Here is a 22,768-nt window from a genome sequence, read left to right on the forward strand (position 1 = left end):
CAAAACTGATTGATATCAGGTTTCACATTCCTTACGCCTTCCTTATTTTAATGGGAAATTAATTCTATTCAAGAGTAGTAAATAAATAAATAAATATAATGATGAATGAGTAGATAAGTGAGTAAGTAGGTGAGTAAAAAAGTAAGTAAGTGAGTGAGTAAGTAAATAAATAAGTGAGTTAGTGAGCAAGTGAGTAATAGAGCAAATAATCAAGCAAGTAAGTATTTGAGTAAGTTAACATTCAACTGAATTGATTATTGATCAATGAATCAGAATATGTACATGTCAAGACAGTTGAGTTAGCTCTAGCCAATAATTTCCTTCAAAATCTTTTTGCAACCCTGTGCTTTGACATTCATTCTCGAACCATATCGAACAAGAGCAGAGTGGCGCAGTGGAAGCGTGCTGGGCCCATAACCCAGAGGTCCGTGGATCGAAACCACGCTCTGCTAATTTTTTTTTTCGTCATGAGAAATTTTCAAACTGAAAGTGGTATATTTCTAGCGAAGATAAATTTTTCGAAAAAAAGGTTTCGGCTTTCTATTTTTCCATTTCTATACAATGATGTGCAGTAAGAAGTAAGTTTCAGACACAAACTGAAAGAAAAAGGCCTCTCGAAATAACTATTTTCATATAAACATGAATCACACGTATGAAAAATTACTTTTGAAACAATTATTTTTATATGAACCTTGAATTTTACATGAAACACTTTTTCCCATTCCCATTAAACATTCGTTATGGATTTGAATCAGAAATCATTTATAGGAATGCTACACAATATAGTACGTAAAGGAAACAGGTGAAATTTCACTTATATCGTACTATAAAAATAATAAGATCTTAATAGTAGGCTGATATGAAACACCGTCATCCTCAATGTCGGACATCTGATGTTTCGGAATAAGAAATTTATCTTATTGCTTCCTCAGCACCAATCTGGATGACATTACAAGATGAAACACTGAATTCATTCATAAAATCACGACTCTATGTCACAAATGAGTTAAATCTACTCATGTTATGGATGGCAGTACGTAATGACATTCATTCGCTTATTTGATTGAATCCCAGCTATAGGAATCAGGTTTGAATTGAATGGAGTATAGATATATTTCCAAAATCGCGTTGAATAACCGATAGCTTCAATTATATGCCTGAAAAAAACTCACCCATGATGTATTTCCGTGCCTGAGACAAGGTCCTGTCAGGACTCCAGGATCGAATGAGTAACAGTTTTCTAAACACGTCTAGGCTTTTCTGGTAGCCACATGGAATGTCTTCTTCTTCTGGCTTCTCTTTTTCGTACCACGTTCTCCATTCCCCATCATTATTTTCGATCTAATGATGGAATAATTGAAAAAATCAGACTAATTTCTGGTCAAGTCATAATAATTAAATTGATGGATGTTGCCGATACTACGTGGAAGGAGATCATGAAAATATACAAGTCATATAATAATAATAATGAATGGATTCATTCACAACACAAATAACATGATAAAATATGGAGAAAAAAAATACAAATTTGATGATAAAATAAAAAAAAACACAGGGCCCTAATTATAATTGTAATTGTGATAGCGGGTACATTTTATTCGAATAAAGAGGAAAGATGAGGCGGATATCTATACAAACATACTATCAATTATAACCTACAAGAGCCAATCCGTCGTAGAAGATATGCGGGTATTATTAGGCAATACATCCTCCCGAAGAGTTGTCCTCCAAGGTCATCGTCCATCCTGTCCTTTCCAGGAAGGTGTACAGGTCACTAGGAGACATCTCCTTTATATTAGCAGGTGTAGGCCAAGACTCGCCGAACACTTACTCTCTTTGGCAACTTTGAGATGTCTCACGGGGGCCTCCGCGAAGGTTTTGGATGGTGCAGCGACATTACTGTCGTCACGTGACTTCTTCAACCTTCTTGCGGTTTCCTCCGTGGAGGTGCACAAGTGAGGGAGCTTTCATGCAGGGGCAGCCGGTTCCTTGCCTTTATTCAAGGCAGAGCTCTTAGCGCCCGCCGCAGAAAGTGATCTTGCTGTTGGAGGAGGAGTGGGGGAGGAGGAGGGCGCACTTATAGTTGCTTATAGGTTGTTATAGAATTCAGCTGTTGTAAATGTGAATGATCTTTTGAATAGTTCGATAGAGTGTCTAAAAACATAGATCATTTTACGCCTGATGTTCACATTATAACAACAGTTCGATAAGTTATTCTGTTTGAAATAAAGGGAGGTATTCAATTAACAATAACTATGAAATAATGTCTAAAAATGGAGAGTCCGCCTATGGTACATTTTCATCCACCTGTTTTTTTTTAAGTGTATGAGAAATCGGTTCTCTTTTCTTGATACCGTACGAAAATCTCAAACGAGAGTCTTGAACTCTTTAAATTCGTTGTTGCTCATTTTTGTTCAGAAAATAATGATGCACAACCTCACAATGGTTGAAAATAGATAGTATCAACAAATCACTGATGAGTAATTTCGTTTTTTAGGCTCAAGACATGCCTATAAGAGCATGTCTTGAGGGCATGTCTTGATCATTTTCCCAAATTCTCTTTGAATCAATGTTGAAGTATGTTTTTTTAATTTGAGTTCATCATCGATAAAAACCCCCAGATTTTTAACCTGATTTACAACCTTCCAAATACAATTACAGAGCATTTGGAATCATTTACTTCCAGGGCATGTTTATTCGATACATTAACGAATTGATTCAAATCCTCATGATATTTTCGTTTTGCTGTACAGAGTCAGGAGTAAAAGAATAATACAACTGTGTATCATCAACATACATATAATATTTGAGTTTTTCAAACAGGTTGTCAAATGGAAGGTGTAAAATATGTAGAGGATAGGTCCAAGAATTGAACCCTGTGAAACATGTGCTTCTCCACTCTAACAATTTGTTCTCTATGTGAAAGATATGAATCGAAAAATTGCAAAGTGCTTTGAGAACGTCCACTATAATGTAATATAGATCGAAGCGGTTGATGATTTAAGGCATCGAAAGCTTTACTAAAGTCAATCAATATCAGGACAGTTACTTCGTCTCTATTATTTGCAGTGACGATATCATCTAATATGTTAAATAAAGCTGTAGCACAGTTTTAGTTTGTCCGAAACCAGATTGCATGATCGGAAATGCATTATAGTTTTGAAGGTGGTTCCTCAATTGTTGAGCAATAGCCTTTTCCAAAATTTCAGAAAGAAGTGAAAGAAAACTTATAGGATGCAAGTCTTTGAATTCCTTAGGTTTTTCAATTTTGGGTATTGCTACCACGATATACTACTTCCACATACTTGGGAAAACTTTCTTCTCCAATCAAACGTTTATAATATGTAAAATAACGATACTGTACATGGACAGCGGATGCTTAAAAGAGAATTATCGAGGTCATCTATTCCTTTTGATCACCCAAGTCAGTAACCATTCCAACTAATTCCAACTAATAGCCATCAATTTTTCGCCGTTGGAATACTTCATGTTTCAATGACAGGACAGAAATAATAGAAAATAAAATGTATTTGTGGAGGATATTCTGAATCAGAGTTCATTGAATTTCATAAAAAGAAGTAACCTAAAGAAGATATTCAAAAATATTTCCAATTTTTTTTATTTCATCCAGTTTCGAACAAATCGAAAATTGGGTTGTAGCTGTCGGAGATATCACGTGACCTGGAATTGAACTCGGGACCTTCGGCACAGTAGGCCAGAAATATAACCACTACTCCAAGTACTACAAATCAGTGTGACAAACATTATCCAAGTTTTTATTCACTTCCAATGTTGTCAAGTGACGAACTTTTGAAAAAACTGTGCTTTTTCGTAACATTCGGAATTTTTGTTGAAGTCATACTTCTTTTGGCGGGCACATCCTTATGAAAACCCGACTCCCTGAAGATAGCTTCTTTTCTTCTTCTCCAATTTAAATGGCTGTTGCTTTTGAGTCGAGCGTATTTGGCCGACTCCTCCTGTCCATGGTGAACAGAAGCTTGGTCAGGGGGCGCAGCTGTCTTGCTCGAGGCAATGCTCCCACCCTAAGTTTTCTCATTCACTTTCTCTTTTATAAAAATATTTTTTTTACTAGGGGGTCGCACTGACGACCTCGTCAAAACCGTCGACATCCAGCCCGTTTACTGGCGTAGGGACCCGCCAGTCATCTTCAATACCTATTCAAACTTTACTTATTTCTTTCACAGAAACATATATTGATGAAAACCATGCCTAATCATTAATGACAGGTGTCATATTTGAGAATATGTTATATTGAGTTACCTCACCTTCGTCAATATTTCCGAGAAAATCTTCAGCTTGTTGATCTCAACTAAATTCAGCCAAGTTATGTCCAGGACCCACTTGAATGGTTTTGGTGTAACAGCGTTGAGATCCAAAGAAGCTCCCCCTTTGATGAAAGCCATGAATTCTTCGTGAGTGATCAAACCCTTCTGCAGATCTATCTTCATTGACATCATCAACGTGAACAATGACTTGTGTCGTTCATACAGACTTCTTTGAGTGAAGATCCAAACCTAAAAAGCAAGATGAGAGTTTGGTTTCCAAAGATCATTTGGAATCTATTACTTGAAAAATAATTGTCTCATAATAATCTAAATTAGCATATACCTGAACATGCTAACTGCAATTTTAAAATCATTTCTAGCTTTCCAAAGTAGTTCCTGACGAGATAAAAACAATTTTGATTGTATTAGGGTGTTTTGTCTGTCTACACCAGATTGTCAATTAATACTTATTTGAGTTTTATTCGATCAAGGAACTGCAAAAATTGGCAGATTATCTGAAGTCAGACAAATCTGTTCCAGATGAAAAATCCATTGCTAATGAAGATGATGATGGATTTGACAACATTTTGGACGTTTTGGGTGATGATAATGCAGAAGTGAAAGGCAACCAAATTTGATTCACAACTCCCAAAATGTGTTTCATGTGGATCCTAACAATGTTCACAAACCTAACTTGACAACAATGTTCTGGCCATGTTCACTAACATGAAAGAAGTGGAAAAACTGAAAAATTTTTGTAAACTAGCGAAGATAAATCGAAGAAGTTTGTTACCCCTCGCATGTTCAGCAAAATCTACAATTTATCCAAAATACGAATGTAATGGAGGTGAGATACCAGGGAACTAACAGTTTCCAGCAATTTGAAAGGGAATAGAGTTTTTCCCCCTCAAACACGGCTCAAACTTGTGGACGATGATTCAATATCCAAGAAGGCCAAGGCAAATGATGGAAGTTGGAAAGTCTGACCAATGGTCGATGAAATTCGAAGGACCTGCATACAAAATGGATGATCTCAAAGCGTGTAAACCAATTAGAAAGCTACAAAAAGGTAGATCCACTGAAATACGTCTATTGCCCCCTCCAGAAAAATGTGATGTTGGTAGAAGATTAGTGCTGAAACTCACAGGGAGACGTATCTGTCTTCGTTGATAGATTCTTCACAATAGTGTGACTGATTGAAGTAATAATAACTCGAATATTCTACGTGAAAGAAGCACTCATGGAAATGGGAATACCAAAAACTAATTTGAGTCTGTTACAGAACTGCCAGTATTCAACTGGCTTCGGTAGAATTCGGAACATTGCCTCTGGGATTTTGCAAACTCTGCGCTAGTCAGTACAGGGAAAAAGTACTTAGCAATCAGTGATTCGTCACTATAATGAGGAAATGAGCATTGTAGACTTCTCGGGCAGAGTGATATCAAGATATCCTACGAGAACTATACCGAATAAATGCACAATCAGATGTGTTTACTACTTTATAGATTTTGTTGATGCAGCTTTTTGGCTACAATACAACCAAAGTTGCATAGCTGCTAAAATTCCTGGAAAAATATCGACGAGGAAAGCAAACGTCATCCACAGTACGTTAGTAAGATCCAAAAAACAAGATCAATATGCAGGTATACCAGAAGTAGGAGCCTCATATTTTGCAAGTGTATTGGGTTTTTGTATCATCAGTGATACCACCATTTTCCAGAAAAGTCCATGATCAAAAAATTATTGTTCATGCCACTTGTTTGAACGGCTCACTGTTAATGTCATCAAAAAATTCTCATCTTTTGGGTCACTTGGATGCATTTTTCTGCAACTTTGTTTGAGACATTGCGATTTTTTTCATTGGACATTGAGCCTGGGTTTTCTGTGAAACTGTCACTCACCTCATGCGTCAAATACCGCAGAATAATATCGATGCGATCAGCAGTGATGGTGCTCTTCTCCGATTTCGTGATCGAACTGTCGAACAGTATTAGGAACTGCTTCAAAGAATTCTGGTACATAACGTTGACGTTACTCATTTCTACGATAAGAAAATACAAAATTGAGCCCCGCGCTGCAACTGCTCTGAACTCTTCTCTCGCGACGTTGATTTTCTTTTCCGTGTAGACGGACACCGAGAGCTTCTGAGTGACTTCTTCCGCGGTGGATTTTGTAACCTGCAGCACATTTATGAGTTCCTCGTCGTCGACTAGGGAGCCTTGAGTGGAGTTCAGTCTGCTGAGCAGATTCGTTTCTAGTTCCTTCATTTTTTTCTGATTCTGCATCACCGATTCGAAAAGAGCGACTCGTTCCGCCTCCAGATCTGATTTTTCCATGAGAATCACTCTTCCTAGAAGTTGATCCTCCAACCCTGAAACATATCATTTCAAAATAACATTTCCAATCGTAGAAAAGCGTAAATTCATCATGGATTTTCATTGATAAATTAACATTTTTTAATTGATTTTTAATTTTTTTCTCGCTATCATCGGCAACGACTACGTTGGCTATTAGCCTCGTGTCCAGGGTAGGCACTGTTGATAACTCCCTGAGCCACCTAGGGAGCATCATAGCTATTCGCAGTCCGTCAGCCATGTAATGATGCAGTATCATCCCAACTTCAACTAGATACATTCCCTCGAGAAAAATATCTGTTCGATTCGTGAGTCTAGTTGTGAGTCGGACGCACTACCACTGCACGAATTCACCGCTAATATTTTCATAATTTCATTATTGGATATATCAGTAATTACTGTGGTTGGTTATGAGACCGAAACTCTAGGCTTATAGTATGAGAATGAAAATTAGAAATATATCTGGGGAAAACTGTATCGATTGTCGTTCCATGTCTTGTGGTAGGCTCATTTCGGTTATTATTCATTTGTAGTTCTAATTCATCTTGTAAAAAGTTTGCCAAGATTTGTCTACTTCGGACGCGAAATCAACATTGATATCTTCTATTTGACCGTAAATGTGTGCTCGCACTAATATCTCTTGCCGCTACAATAATATACGAAACAAAACTCTCTCTCTTTCTATCTTCACCAACTTATACCTTCCTCTCAACTTCCGTTCGCCTCGCCCAATCACACTTTTCGTAACAATGCCGTCACGCAATCACCAGCTTACTCCTCAAGTCAAACGTGCGTAAAGAAGTTATACTTCAAAAGTAGATCTAGCTCACCGATTGTAACGCCTGAATAGAAATAATTTTGAAACAAGATTTGTTACTTACCTAACATGGTGACTGTGAAATCTATAATGGACGTTTTAGCACTGATTTCCGGCGAATATGGAGGATTGGGCAGCTTCGTGGTGATGTATAACATGAAACCTTTAAGAACGTCACACTCTTTATCGCCAACGATAACTTTCTCAATTGATCCAGACTTTATGAAATTTTTCTCCAGGACATTGTCTAAAACAGGATCTAGCTCGACATCGATGTCTTCTATGAGCAACGGTTTTCCTGGAAAGTTATTTATAGTAACAATTCTGAGCAACTGATAGAAAGCAACAACTAACCCAGTGATAAACAATCTTCCAAATGCGTTCTGAAATACTTGTGATTCAACGAGGTGATTTGCAAGTTGTTGTCCGCCTCTTTGTTTTTGATCCACATTTTTCCTTGGGTCTGTGGATCTATGAGCAGGGGGAATGATCTGGACTTTGTCACTATCAGAGCGTTCTGAACAGACAGCTCATCATTTGGCAGTCCTTGCAGAGTCCATTCGGAGACAGTAGCGTTCTCAACGAGCATGTTCGTTATATTCAAATTAGTGGTGTAAGGTATAGATCTTGAGAGCAAGATCTCCATCCAGGTTTTCACCAAGTTGGCGCGAAATTCTTGATTGTATGGTCCACAGTAGGAGAGAAATCCGGTTGCAAGAAGAACATCGCCTACCAAGCGACCTAGAAAGAAATTAGACAAATAGAAATCAAGGATGCATAATGCATACTAAAATAATCCGAAAGTCGAAAGTGATCCAGTCCTTTCCTGATGTTTCTTCTTCATCTTCGGAGTGTATTTTCAAAAGACCCACGTCTTCCTGATTGGTTTACACGGAAATGGGATCCTTTATACTGGAAAGTCAAGAAGATCTACAAACACCAGGACCACTTCATAGGGGAAAATATATTCTCAAGTTGAACTGATTTGGAAACTTCTGATTGATCATTTCTTCATACAGAGTGTAAAAAAAGTTGAGTAATAAATTGGACCACATACTCTGGGATCGAAAATAACTTGAGTGGATATAAATTACTTTGAATATCACCCAATACTGTTATTTTTAACATCTCGATACGTGTTCCAATTACCAAGTGATCATCTTCAGGAGAAAGATTAAAGTAAATGTTTTCTGGTACTATTCTTTACTGAATTATTGAAAAACTGATATCCTACGAGATAATTTGCGATTATAAACTGTTTAATGATTGGAGATTTCATATTACATTCACATTTCTAAGTTTTTGAATATCATGAAATTTCTTTTAGTACCACTAGATGGGCTGCAAAGTATTGGGTCTTAGATGACGCTAATCCCATTGCATTTACTGCTTTTTCAGTTGGTACTAACCTTCGAAAGAAAGCTGTTGAAATTTCATAATATTTTATTTATAAGTTAGTGAGTTATTTTGCAAAGAGTGACATTACTTATGTTGTTTTCAAAAAAATGAATCAAAAACAATTTCTTGTTTTGAGTTTACACTGCTTCTTGATAGGAAAAAATACCGTTCAAGCGAAGCAATGACTTGAAAAGTGTAATAAGGACCCCGCTCCATCAGCTCCATATAGTAGGTACATGAAAGAGGTAAAATTTGAAAAGTAAAACCAAGTGAGACACAATCTCTAATCATCTCTGTATCGTGCTGTGGACTCTAGAACTACCAAAAACATCTGAGGAGGTGCAACATGCTCAATCTAAGAACGAAAATGCCCACCCAGCTGCTCCCTGAATTCTTTGCTCTGATGAGTCCATCTAACTTTCTCACCACCGAGACCATTGATGAGAGTAGTGGCAGTGTTCATTTTCCTCAAACAGAGATTTGCTGCCTCGGTTAATCTTTGTTTCTCCATCACAGCCGTGTCATACTGCTCTTTGACTTCCCTCAAAGACTGCTCGCGTTCTTCTAATTGCTGTTCAGCAGCTGCCAGATCTTCCATAGCAACCTAGGAATCACTCGTGTGTCAACACGATAATCAGATAATTTTTTTTCGACGGTTCGAAGTCAACCAAATTCTTCTTCAGGGCTCGAAAAGGAGTTTATGTGTGTTTCCAGGCTCCTTGTCGAGGCTTGAAGAGGGATGTAATTGAATTCGAAACGTTGTCAAGGAAACAATTGTTTTTTTTTGAGAAAAATTGATCTGAATACCCCATATTTTGATGATCAACTACTCAAAACTTCATATCCACCTGAGAGCAACCACCACCAAAAAGGAGCAGCTACCCCTCAGGGTAGCTGCTCCTTTTTCCTTCATCTTAGTGCAACTACCCTTCAGGATAGATGGAGTTTGAGAGCAAATATTTTGATGAGCTTAAAACTTCACCTCCACTTGAGAGCAACTACCCAGAAGTAATAGATTTGCTCCTTTCTCCTTCATCTTAGAGCAACTACCCTTCAGGGTAGATGGAGTTTGAGAGTAAATATTTTGATGAGTAACTACTTAAAACTTCACCTCCACCTCCACCTCAGAGCAATTACAATGAAATGGTAGATGGAGGAGAAAGAAGCAACTATCCTTCAGGGTAGAGCAACTACCCTTCAGGGTAGATGAAGTTTGAGAGCATTTATTTTGATGAGCAACTACTTTAAACTTCACCTTCACCTTAGGAAGGAGTTCATAAACAAACCTGAAGGATAGTTGCTCATCAAAACTGTTGGTAGATTTAGTCAATTATTCATAGAAATGGTTCATATGGAACACTTGCCTTAAGTCTAGCCTCTTGCAAGGTTAAATTTGCCTTCAGTGGAAGTACTTCTCTATTGACGCTATGGAAAAAAGCCATAGCTTTCGTCCAAGAAAGTAGTCCGGCCACATCACCACATACTCTTTTGGCTGTGTCCATATTGTAGTCCTCCATTTCGAAATATGGTTGTAAGAATTCCACCATCTCGTTATTTATGATGTCTTTCGGGTAGTTCTGCAGCTGGAGCAGAAATGTTGTTGAGGCCATCATCTGTGGAAGAAAATATTCATGTTTCATGCATTTTCAATTGGTACTAATTCATTCAGCGAAAATTAAAAATTAAAAAAAATATATAAATGGCAACATTGAAATGATAGCGAAATGATTATAATATGGTGTTCACTGTAAGAAGATAACAAGTTGTTACATAATTCATACGAATAGTATTGAATAATAGCTTCCTTGCTTCGGCTTCACGTGGTGTGGTTTAGCCCTCGGTTACTTTCACGTCGGATCCTTTGATGCTCATAGAACATTTCAACATTCAATGGCCTTTCTTAATGGCATATTTCAATAATAATAATGCAATATACGAAGGCGATGACATATCCCTCTACTAAAATGGGATCTATAGAAAACTTAATCCGAAAGAGACTCGTTCGTTTTTTTACTATAGCTCAAACTATGAATCCACTAGACGAAATAGTTCTCCAACATCAGGCAGTGCTGTTTTAACTGATCAGATTTCATCAGTGATACAGGGCCGAACAACTGAACTGTCCTTGAAAAGACAAGCCTGAAAGTAAAGGCACCACACTGTAATTTCTCAGACAAGTGATCATACCGACCTAATCTGTGAAGCAACGAATGTTCCGTACTGTTCAGAATATTCCCTTTGAGCCCACTGGCATTTGTGGCATTCTGGAATGTTCCTGCGTAATGCTAGCACAACAAGTTTTGATGATTCTCACTCTGAATGTCTTTATATTTCAGGTTGCGTAACATGAACTTTCGAATCTAAAGCAAATGGAACTTCAAACGTTCAAGCCAGTCTCTATATATAGGTTTAATGGACTGACGCCTATCAGAAAACAACTACTCCCCTGGCTAATACCACGAAGGGCGTTGGATTATATCAGACAGGCGTCAGTGCAGGAATCTTCACAGAAAATGTCCTGCATATGCAATTGGCAATACAACTGAAAGAGTCGACCTTCAATTATGGAACGGGCACACTTGCAGACCGGTTTCGGGCTTATTAGCCACTCATCAGTGCAAGATAGTGACCATCATCGACCTAAAGTCAATGATATTCCACAATTGAAAATCGGAATTTTTTCAGAGACTAGCCCATTGACTAATAAGAAAGTTTTTATTCCTTATTTAGAGGAATCGGGCAAATTACGGATGTGCAGTTGGTTAGTTCCTCGTCCACTAGATGGAGTGACATTTTTGATGTTCGCTCCAACTTCGGAAGAGGAATGAAATACTCTGAAAGAATTCCGATTTTCAATTGTGGAATATCATTGACTTTAGGTCGATGATGGTCACTATCTTGCACTGATGAGTGGCTAATAAGCCCGAAACCGGTCTGCAAGTGTGCCCGTTCCATAATTGAAGGTCGACTCTTTCAGTTGTATTGCCAATTGCATATGCAGGACATTTTCTGTGAAGATTCCTGCACTGACGCCTGTCTGATATAATCCAACGCCCTTCGTGGTATTAGCCAGGGGAGTAGTTGTTTTCTGATAGGCGTCAGTCCATTAAACCTACTGTGTAGGTATATAGAGACTGGCTTGAACGTTTGAAGTTCCATTTGCTTTAGATTTGTTTATTGCCAGTCTTCAAGCATAGCCCATTGACTAATAAGAAAAAAAAATGAACTTTCGATTTGATATAACTCCGAAGGAAAAACTTAGAAGAGTCAAATCCGTCGAACGAGCAAGCCATTCCAACGGACCGCGCTCACCAACCCACATGTCTGGTCCAACCAATCCCTCACAGGCCTAAAACAATGTGGAGGCGCACCATCTTGTTGGAAAACAACAATATTTTCTCAATTATATCGATTTTTGGCCACAATTTCTTGAATTCGTGATGAATCTGTCAGATTTTTCTCAAGATACATGGAATCAACAGTATGATTTCTCGAATGTCCGCCCAGACATTCACTTTTTTGGGTTATGAGATCGAACTTTTCAAAAAGTATGTGAATTTATGTCCAGGCGGTTGCCATTACCGTTTAGGAAAAGAGCGAAACACGTGTCCCAGTTTTGTGAATCTTTAAGTATAAATCTCACAGTGAGCTAAACTAATAACAATCATTCTACTTCAATAGTTCCAGTTCTACGTTTTCTGGAAAATTACGTGAGAGATCAACATTTGTGTACGTAACATTTTGGAATGTAAACCCAGAACTCTGAAATATAGTCATCTTTCGTGCTCCACTGTTGTTTGTCAAGTAATTTATTTTTCATTTTGAAGTCTCTTTGTCTTTACTCAATTGATTGGATCCAAAGAATAATCTAAAAAAATCTTAGAAACTAATGGTACAATGTTTTACAAGGACGTACAGTTTGTCCAGTGGCCTTTTTCTATATTGTTATTCGCAAATTTGACAGCTATATGTTTAAGAGAAACAAATATTTCTCTGCAGTGAAGTACTCATGATTTTTCTGTGAATTGAATTCTTGCTTTCTTCTTAGACAAAAATAACACGAACCAAATTAAGGGTTCTCCTTTGGTGAATTTATCATTATTTTAGTGGGTATCTGCCATACACTTCAACAGGGTCCTTCTGACGTTTGAAATTAAACCTTTTCATTATACATGAATTAGTAATCGATAAAAAAGTTCAGCCGGGAAAATTGTTTGAATTGGGTATGAATTCATGACCTTTTAGGTTCCCAAGAAATTTCATTCACTTTTGTTGCCGCACTTTCCATTCGTAGAAATCTAGAAAATTCATGTTTCACCTTGGATTGAGTGAAAAACAATTCACTCAGATCTTTCGATCTAATTTGAGCGGAAATAGAAATATTGGCCCCAACGTGAGTAAAAGTATTTCGAAGAGTTAATGGCTATGAATTTACATTCTTGTAAATTATTTCAACCGAAACAACTTTTACAAATGAATTTTTTTTGTATGTTTCTGTATTAGCAATCGTACAGATCGCTAATTTTTGCTACTCCCTGTGTGGTGAAGGGATTTGTTTTGAATTTGGTGTATGTAATCTCGCTTTGAGATGATGAGGAACTTTTTTTTGGAAGGAAAATTTGCTAATGAAAAAGTTTTATATGTGCAGGAAACAATTTGAGATTCTATATAAAAATAATACTAGACTGAATTCGAGTTAAATGTGATGAGAAAGTGTTGAAGCCCCATCAATATATTTTGTAACTATAAAATGAGTATCGAAAATACCGTTGACTCTTGAAATCTACGCTATATTTCACATGTATATAACATATGTGTATACAATATATACATATGAGGTAGAACCAAATGGAAAATAATGTTATTGATAATTCCAAAGAAGAGATTATTTCTCATAGAAAATTCTGCAAGAATCCAAAACTAAAATGCAATCATCTTTCATCAGAATCTTTCAGTAGTATACCGAAAGATAAATTTTGCTCAAGATTCAAAATTAGTTTCAAAAAGAATCACTTTCAAATAATTTATTTCATCAATTTACAATGGAAAATCAATTAAATTCCGTTATTTTTAACCAATATTTCTACTTTATGATCTCATCTCAGTTTTGATGATTTCAGTAGTGAACATTATTATTGAAAACGTGATCGTTTCAAACTATTCCACATATACAATAATTACAGTTGAAGAATTGTTTATGTTGTAGAGAAATTAGAAAAATAATTGATGCACTCGCATAATTGAACGTAATTTCTAATTCTTATCAAATAATTTCAAAGACAATTTTCAATTTTGTCAAAAACTACTTCACCTTATTCGAAATTCATGTTTTGACGAAATTCGTAAACGCCTGAGATAATTTGATAACCAATGATTACATATTATGTTTATTATGTTTTGTTTCTTCCCAAATTAATGATAAAGAAGTTTTCCATATGATTTGATTCATTAGGACATTTTGTATGATGAAATTCGCTCAACTTCTACAAAAATATAGAGAGATATGTCTTGTTACAACATTTCTTCAATGAAATTTCATCAGAATAATCTGTCATAGAATTTGAATACACATGATTATATTTCGATTTACAATGGTCATTATATTGACACAATTTTGTGATAAATTTGATTGAACATATTCATGTTGACAATATACATAATCACAATTATCTATTCAGTCAATATTGTGACTATCATAAATCGGAGTTTTGGGTTTGTGACTAATTTACGAAGCAATTTAATAAAATAGCAATAAGGTCATCAAATTGACAAAATTTTATGATAAATTTGATTGAAAATATTCATGTTGACAATATACATAATCACAAACATCTATTCAGCTGATTTCGTCAATATTGTGACTATCATGAACCGGAGTTTTGGGTTTGTAACTAATTTACAAAGCAATTCAATAAAACAGCAATAAGGTCATCAAATTGACAAAATTTTATGATGAATTATTATTGAACATATTCATGTTGACAATATACATAATCACAAACATCTATTCAGCTGATTTCGTCAATATTGTGACTATCATGAACCGGAGTTTTGGGTTTGTAACTAATTTACAAAGCAATTCAATAAAACAGCAATAAGGTCATCAATTTGACAAAATTTTATGATGAATTATTATTGAACATATTCATGTTGACAATATACATAATCACAAACATCTATTCAGCTGATTTCGTCAATATTGTGACTATCATAAACCGGAGTTTTGGGTTTGTAACTAATTTACAAAGCGATTTAATAAAACAGCAATAGGATCATCAAATTGACAAAATTTTATGATAAATTTGATTGAACATATTCATGTTGACAATATACATAATCACAAACATCTATTCAGCTGATTCCGTCAATATTATGACTATCATGAACTGAAGTTTTGGGTTTGTAACTAATTTACGAAGCAATTTAATAAAACAGCAATAAGGTCTTCAAATCGACAAAATTTTATGATAAATTTGATTAAACATATTCATGTTGACAATATACATAATCACAAACATCTATTCAGCTGATTCCGTCAATATTATGACTATCATGAACTTAAGTTTTGGGTTTGTAACTAATTTACGAAGCAATTTAATAAAACAGCAATAAGGTCTTCAAATTGACAAAATTTTATGATAAATTTGATTAAACATATTCATGTTGACAATATACATAATCACAAACATCTATTCAGCTGATTCCGTCAGTAAAGTGACTATTATAAACTGTGAGTTTTGAGTTTGTAACTAATTTACAAAGCAATTTAATAAAATAGCAATGAGGTCATCGAATTGACAAAATTTTATGATAAATTTGATTGAACATATTCATGTTGACAATATACATAATCACGAACATCTATTCAGCTGATTTCGTCAATATTGTGACTATCATAAACCGGAGTTGGGTTTGTAACTGATTTACAAAGCAATTTAATAAAACAGCAATATGGTCATAAAATTGACAAAATTTCATGATGAGTTTGATTGAACATATTCATGTTGACAATATACATAATCGCAAACATCTATTCAGCTGATTTCGTCAATATTGTGACTATCATAAACCGGAGTTTTGGGTTTGTAACTAATTTACAAAGCAATTTAATAAAACATCAATAAGGTCATCAAATTGACAAAATTTTATGATAAATTTTATTGAACATATTCATGTTGACAATATACATAATCACAAACATCTATTCAGCTGATTTCGTCAATATTGTGACTATCATGAACCGGAGTTTTGGGTTTGTAACTAATTTACAAAGCAATTTAATAAAACAGCAATATGGTCATGAAATTGACAAAATTTCATGATGAGTTTGATTGAACATATTCGTGTTGGCAATATACATTATCACAAACATCTATACAGCTGATCCCGTCAATATTGTGACTATCATAAACCGGAGTTGGGTTTGTAACTGATTTACAAAGCAATTTAATAAAACAGCAATATGGTCATAAAATTGACAAAATTTCATGATGAGTTTGATTGAACATATTCGTGTTGACAATATACATAATCGCAAACATCTATACAGCTGATCCCGTCAATATTGTGACTATCATAAACCGGAGTTTTGGGTTTGTAACCGACACTTCTATTGTTGAAAGTCTCTATCATCATCGATAAGTCAGTACACTGCCATTTATTATGGGAAATTCCCACGTAACGCAGGTGTTTCGAATTCGTCATCAGTCTTCCAAAGTCGAAATGTTTCAGACGATTTCCATCAAGAAACAGCTGCTCCAATTTCCTCATGGAAAAGAACACACCAACCTCATTCAGTTCATTCAACGAGGTATTGGTCAAGTCCAAAACAGTCAAGCCAACCAAATTGGAGAAGGCTCCGTTTTCGAATGCTTCTAGCTTATTTCCACTCAAATTCAAGAAAGCCAAATTCGGCAAATACTGGAAAACCCCCAAAGGCCATTTCTGCAGGTTATTGACATTTAAGTGGAGTACACGCAGATTTTGTAATGTCAAGAAGGAGTCAGCTGCCAAATGATGAATATTGTTATGATCCAGACGCAAAGTTCTCAAAGTTGTCAAATATTTCAAAGAATTCGGCTCTATACTAAACAATTCGTTGTGCCCCAAATCTAGTACCTGAAGATTCTCCAGTGGTTCGAAAACATACTCGTCAAATTCACTGATGTGATTGTAGGACACATCCAATATCGCCAGAATCGTCAAACCTAGAAAAGTATCCCGTTCCAGATGAACAAGATTGTTGTTGTTCAATAGAATCACTTCAACACTGTCCAGGCCACTGAATGACATAGATTCCACGGTTTTAATCGACAGCATCGATAAATTCAGCAGTCTCAGCGATCTCAGATCCTTAAAAGTGCCAACCTCGATTTTTTTATTATGTTTAAAAAGATTATGGGAATCCAAATAACGCAAACTGAACAAGTCGTTCAAAGATCCGGACTCTACAAAACCAATGAAGGAATCGTTGAAATGAAGTTCTTCCAAAGCGAATAATCCTTGAAAACTATCAGCTTTCAAGGTGTCTATTGTGGAATGTGTCAAAGCTAAATGTCTTATGTTGATGTTCGAAATCTTGTTGGATGTGAAGGTACCTCTGAATGATAGAGTGAGTTTCTGAATTTCCAGTTCATTTGAGAACTTGTTCAAGGCGCTCAGGTTATTGTAGGAGAAGTCTACCTCCTGCAGCCGGGGTGTGCCCACGAAAACTTCAGGTGGTATAACTTCGAGATCGTTATGACTGAGGTCGATGTACTCGATGCTTGACAGATTCGTAAAAGCGTTCAGCTCCAAATTGTTCAAGTGAACGTGGGATAAGTTCAAGTTCATCAGATTGGGCAGATTCCTGAAAGATTCCGAACGAATTGTGATTATATTATTTCCCTCCAGCTTGAGCGTCGTCAAAGATAAATCGTGGAAGGTGTTCTTCTCCAAGATGACCAGAGCATTGTTACTGAGGTCCAACACTCTCAGATATGGCAAGTTGATAAATGCCTGTGATTCAATTATTTCTATTAGGCAATTTGATAAAATGAGAGTTTCGAGTTCCTCAGTACCTTCAAATGAATTATTAGTTATGACTCTGAAGATGTTGAAAGATAAATCGATGTTGTTCACTCTCACTCTGTGGAAAACATTTTTTACGTTTGATATTTCATTATAGCTCAAGTCTATCAGTCTGGAGGTCAGTTCGAGAAACGAATTCGCTTGGAGAATTTTGATATCCGAATGGGATAAATCTAAAATATCCACATGAGAGTTCTGGAATGTTGACATATTTAACTTGCTTATATTCACATAACTCAGATTGAGTAAATTCAAATCGAGATTATTGAAAGCGTGTTTGGGAATGCTGGTAATTGTTGAATATGAAAGATCAACGGTCGCACCCGAAATGACCATTTGTTTAAAGTCTTCAAGGTGTGATATTTCATTCATTTGGTTTTTCAGCTTGAAGCATCCTCGTATGTAACCACCTAGACTGATCTCGATATTTGTTAAATCTACTTCTTTCACGTTCAACTTTCTATAATTTCCGCTCCAATACACACTTTTTCCTACTTCAAAGTGGCTAATATTGCTGTTGGATAAGTTCAGAAATTTTTTATTGCAGCAGAGTTTCACTACTCTCAAATTGTTGAAGCTGAGATCCAATGATTCCAAATTCCTTGCATATTTGCTTTCGTTGAATTCTGTAATTTTGTTGCCACTAAGATTGATCGATCTTATTGGTTCATTTGGGAAGCCCGTTAATGAAGCTATCCTATTTTTACTAAAATTGAGATATTGTATTCCACCAATATTTTCGAAATTCAAAGAATCTAATCCATTATCACTCATATCTAAGTAAGTCAGGCTCATCCTGATGAATGTATCAACATATTTGATCTTGTTACCTGCAAGATTCAACCTTTTCAATGACTGTGGCAAGTACTGAACGAAAGGAGTGGTTTCAAGTTGGTTTCTACTCAAATCCAAACTTTTAAGATTCGAAAAATCCTTGAAGGCGTTTTTTCCAACTACTTCGACGGAAGCATTGTTAATCGCTAAGCTATCGATGGTGTTGAATCGCCTGCTGTCCGGAATTCTAGGAAAATAATCTATGACCATCCAGTTACCTCCCACAATTGTCATTGTATCGATTCCGTAGATATCGATTTTGTAGATATCATTTTCTCGAAAATTTCGATAAAATTCATAGAGGAATTCCTCGTTACCAACTCCTTTGCAGGAGTATGAATTTTGAGGAATAAACATACACTGAGCATTGGAGTGTCTGATGAGTTGTTCAGAAAGGCAGAATAGTATGGCAATCAATACCGTAGGCCTGAAAACCAAAATTTTTTATATCGTATTATGTACAAATACAAGTTTTAACAAAATTGGTTCAATAATTATGAAATGATACTTATAAGTACGATGGCCTGACTTATCGAAACCAGGTTTCAATTGAAGGGGTTGTATTTCAGGGAGAGATTAGTTTTTGGGGAAAACGTTTCGGCTTTCTACTTCTGCACCTCCATAAAAAATGTTGGAAACTTCGAAGGGAAAAAAGTAATAATTTCCAGAATACAAAATTGTGAAGATCATGCAAAAAAGTTACATTCAGATACGAAAGAAAGAAAAATAAATATAGTTAAAAAAGAAACTAGAAAACAAGCTTTTAAAGAACATAGAACTGAAAAGTTGAAAATATTCTTTTCAAAAAATAAGCTTAAAACAATAACGAACGAAAAATACTAGTATTATTGTAAAAAAAGCGACACGCGCTTGATATACAAAAAATATGTCACAAAGTGCCCACGCTTTTTTCATATTTTTCGTTCATTATTGTTTTAAGCTTATTATAAAAACTATTTTCAACCTTTCAGTTCGATGTTCTATTCTTTAGTTTTTCAAACTATAATTATTTTTCATTTTTTTAGTTTTCATTTATAAAAACGTGTTTTTTTGAACTATATTAATTTTATCTGAACTTAAATATGAAATATGAAATTTAAAACAGAGTTACAAACAAACACACATACATACAGGTAGAGCTAATAAAAGTGTGATGAGAAAGAAATATTATTTTTTCAAATGAAGAAATACATGTAAAGTGAGTTCGAATTATATCAATAAGGTTACGTACAGCGCCATCTGCCCGCGAATAGATTAAAAAATAATATCGATAATTATGTCCAATACAGATCCCGACCTTAAGAGTTACAAACAAACAAATAAACATAAATACATACATACAGGTGAAGCTAATGAAAGCGTGATAATGAAAAACCATTTCGGAATAACTACTTCCGTATTGATTTCAAAATACACAAAAAAAGTACTATCGAAACTACTGAACACAATATTATACAAACACATTCCCTTATTTGGTTTGTACAAACATTCATAGAATTGTTACTCCAAGACTTTTGATACCATTAGTTATTGGCTTTTGTTTGCTATTTCAAACTTGATCGGTTTCTCTGAGCCTACTATGAGTTTAACGAAGAGTTACCTTGAAAGTCGTTCACAGTTTTTAGAAACTTCTGAGAGGAAATCAATCGGTGAACTTGGGGTGACTCAGGGATCGATATCTAGGACCTTATTATTTCGCGTATGCACTTGTGATCTAGTTTGTGTTCATCTATCATTTCATCCTAATGATGTTGCTACTGCCAATCTATAATCAAATGAAGATCTAGCTCGTCTAGCACCTGAAGCTCATAACCTAAAAATCCATTCAAACAAAACTAATCTGCTTGATTGTGGTACTAATCGTAACTTGGTGGAAAGATATATCAACATTGTTATAGGGATATAGTAATATGCCCCGGGAACGTGGCAAAAAAATTAGGTATCTATCGAAATGGTCGTATATTTAAGGTTCACAAAACATGTCACAAAATATGTAGAGAGAAGTTACATCATAAGTTCGAAAATTAACAAATGCTTTTGTGCTGAGTCATTTTGCATATTGTGATGTTGTGTACGGTTCATGTCTGTATAAAAAGTACATATGTAGAATTGAAAGGTTTCAAAAATCATGTCTTAGGTATATATATGGTATTAGAGAATATGACAGAATTTCATATGAACTTGAGGAAACCAAATGGTTGACGATGAATAATAGATGTGTTTTACACTTGGTTACTTTCTTCCATAAAATAGTAATAAACAAATATCCATCATATTTGTATAACAAAATGAGATTTCGTAGTGAGGGACACACTTTGAATTTGAGGTTGAGAAGGTTACTTTTCCCTCCTCCCTATCGAATCACTTTTGATCGTCGACTCTTCAGTTATAGCATATTATTCCATAATAATTAGTTAGTAAATTTTTCTTATTCAAGTGCTGTTACAATAGCTCATCAGTGATCAATCAGAGAGTCAATGATTTCAAAGATTTCATACTTCTGTAAAATTTTCATTATGAACAATTAACATGTTTTCTCTCTCTCCATCCTCTTTTTCCTTTATTTTTCTTTTTTAGGACTGGAACTAAGACAAACATTACTCTTCCGGTACATGTTGTTTCTAGCCTCAGCTGTAGTTTTTTAGGTATCAATAATTATTGTAATTTTATGTTATGAGAAAATACAAATGAATGAATGAATATAGTACATGAAAGAGGTGAAATTGAATATATATAGAACACTTGTCTCTAATAGCGGACATCGATTTTTCGTTATAATACTCTTGCCATATTGCCTTTTCAGCACTATCTGGATAACATTAAATATGAAGTACTCATTTCATCCGTACTTTTACCATCCAACCTAAAAGACCACTCACCATACAAACTGATCGGTTTCGTTAAGAAGCTGGATTTATTTGGTCGAATGTGAATAAGTGTGAGCCACAATGGATTCTTGCGGGTTGCGGTGAAGGGTCGAATAGACCCACTAACTTTGGAACTTTCATTCATAACATCATGATTTTTGCTACGGAGGATTTAAAACTAGTTGTCACCATGACGGTACTTAATGACTTCATTCTTGACAAAATGCACTAGAGATTGAAAGGTTACTGTGGCCAACAAGTTCACCAGACAGGAATTCTATTGAGCACATATCCAAATTAAATGTACTCTGTAATATACTTCTTTATTCATAATAATAGTGTCTCATTCAGACAAACATAAGGGAATCCAGTCTTTAGACTCATTTTCATTCCTGGGGGAGATTAATTTTTGATATAAAGATGTAGAAGTTTGAAGCCGATAACGTAAACATCACAATATCAATTTGGGGTTATCAAGCGATTGGCCCCTGTGTGTATGTCTGCATCAAGAGTAGGTCAAGAGTTTTTGACAAAATATTTGACTTCGGGAAGGGGAAGTGTCTATTGCATCTTCATACATATCATTGAGTTTACTAAATAAATTATAAAATAAAGTGATGTGATACTTGCCTGTTACTTTTATTCAACACTGACATTATCGCGCAAAAGTTCTCAGTTCTTGCTTGATGCGAACTAAATGAACACTTATTACTTATATCATGTTTTGAAAACATTCTGATTACGACGATGAAGAGGTCAAGAAATCAGAATAATAATGATTTCCACATCGTGAATTGTAGTAATGCCACGGTTCTCTGTTTGGTGATTATTGTAGTTCGTTCAGTATTGTCTGAGAGTAAAAGAATTTCAAGAATGCAAACATGTCGCTACATCAAAGAAATCAACATAGTCGCCTCAAGCAAATAGCATGCAATTCACCCACAAAATCATTGAGATTTGTCTACCCTCTATATCCCTTGAAGACGCCACTGACGAGCCATCAAAATAGGGATATGCGACAAAGAACGCGAAAACACCGACAAAGAATACGAAAATACAGCCAGAAGAACCGCTCGATGTTTTTTCTGATATTACGTTTAAGATAATATTGATAGGCGTTGGACTGGTGGTATTAATATAGAT

The 22,768-nt window shown here is 35.4% G+C and overlaps 2 protein-coding genes and 1 non-coding gene across 3 annotated transcripts in view; 1 reads left to right on the forward strand and 2 right to left on the reverse strand.

The window, feature by feature from the left end:
- The window catches only part of Dhc1 (dynein axonemal heavy chain 1), a 138,517-nt gene that overhangs the window by 16,851 nt on the left and 98,898 nt on the right, over positions 1–22,768 (reverse strand). Inside the window, 7 exon segments of the mRNA XM_074172628.1 lie at positions 1,173–1,341; positions 4,287–4,535; positions 6,188–6,657; positions 7,522–7,755; positions 7,812–8,198; positions 9,231–9,459; positions 10,220–10,468. Coding sequence (XP_074028729.1) covers positions 1,173–1,341; positions 4,287–4,535; positions 6,188–6,657; positions 7,522–7,755; positions 7,812–8,198; positions 9,231–9,459; positions 10,220–10,468 — 1,987 coding nt within the window.
- TRNAM-CAU (transfer RNA methionine (anticodon CAU)) lies at positions 381–452 on the forward strand. Its single transcript has one exon. It is a non-coding gene; the product is annotated as a tRNA-Met (tRNA).
- On the reverse strand, positions 14,612–22,411 carry LOC111509197 (uncharacterized). Its single transcript, XM_023164891.2, has 2 exons — positions 22,256–22,411; positions 14,612–19,185 (listed from the first exon to the last, which is right to left on the reverse strand). Exons 1-2 carry the CDS (start codon positions 22,357–22,359, stop codon positions 16,341–16,343), a joined length of 2,949 nt encoding a protein of 982 aa, XP_023020659.2. The 5' UTR covers positions 22,360–22,411; the 3' UTR covers positions 14,612–16,340.

Source organism: Leptinotarsa decemlineata, unplaced genomic scaffold (genome assembly GCF_025532065.1).
Source record: "Leptinotarsa decemlineata unplaced genomic scaffold, Ldec_3_MD MMD2_P_RNA_scaffold_12, whole genome shotgun sequence".
Taxonomy (NCBI): domain Eukaryota; kingdom Metazoa; phylum Arthropoda; class Insecta; order Coleoptera; family Chrysomelidae; genus Leptinotarsa; species Leptinotarsa decemlineata.

Coding starts and splice junctions, on each gene's coding strand:
- LOC111509197 (XM_023164891.2), bottom strand. CDS start 22,359: ATGTTTTCAAAACATGATATAAGTAATAAGTGTTCATTTAGTTCGCAT. Junction 19,186..22,255: donor GTGTTGAATAAAAGTAACAG/GCAAGTATCACA, acceptor TTTGGTTTTCAG/GCCTACGGTATTGATTGCCA.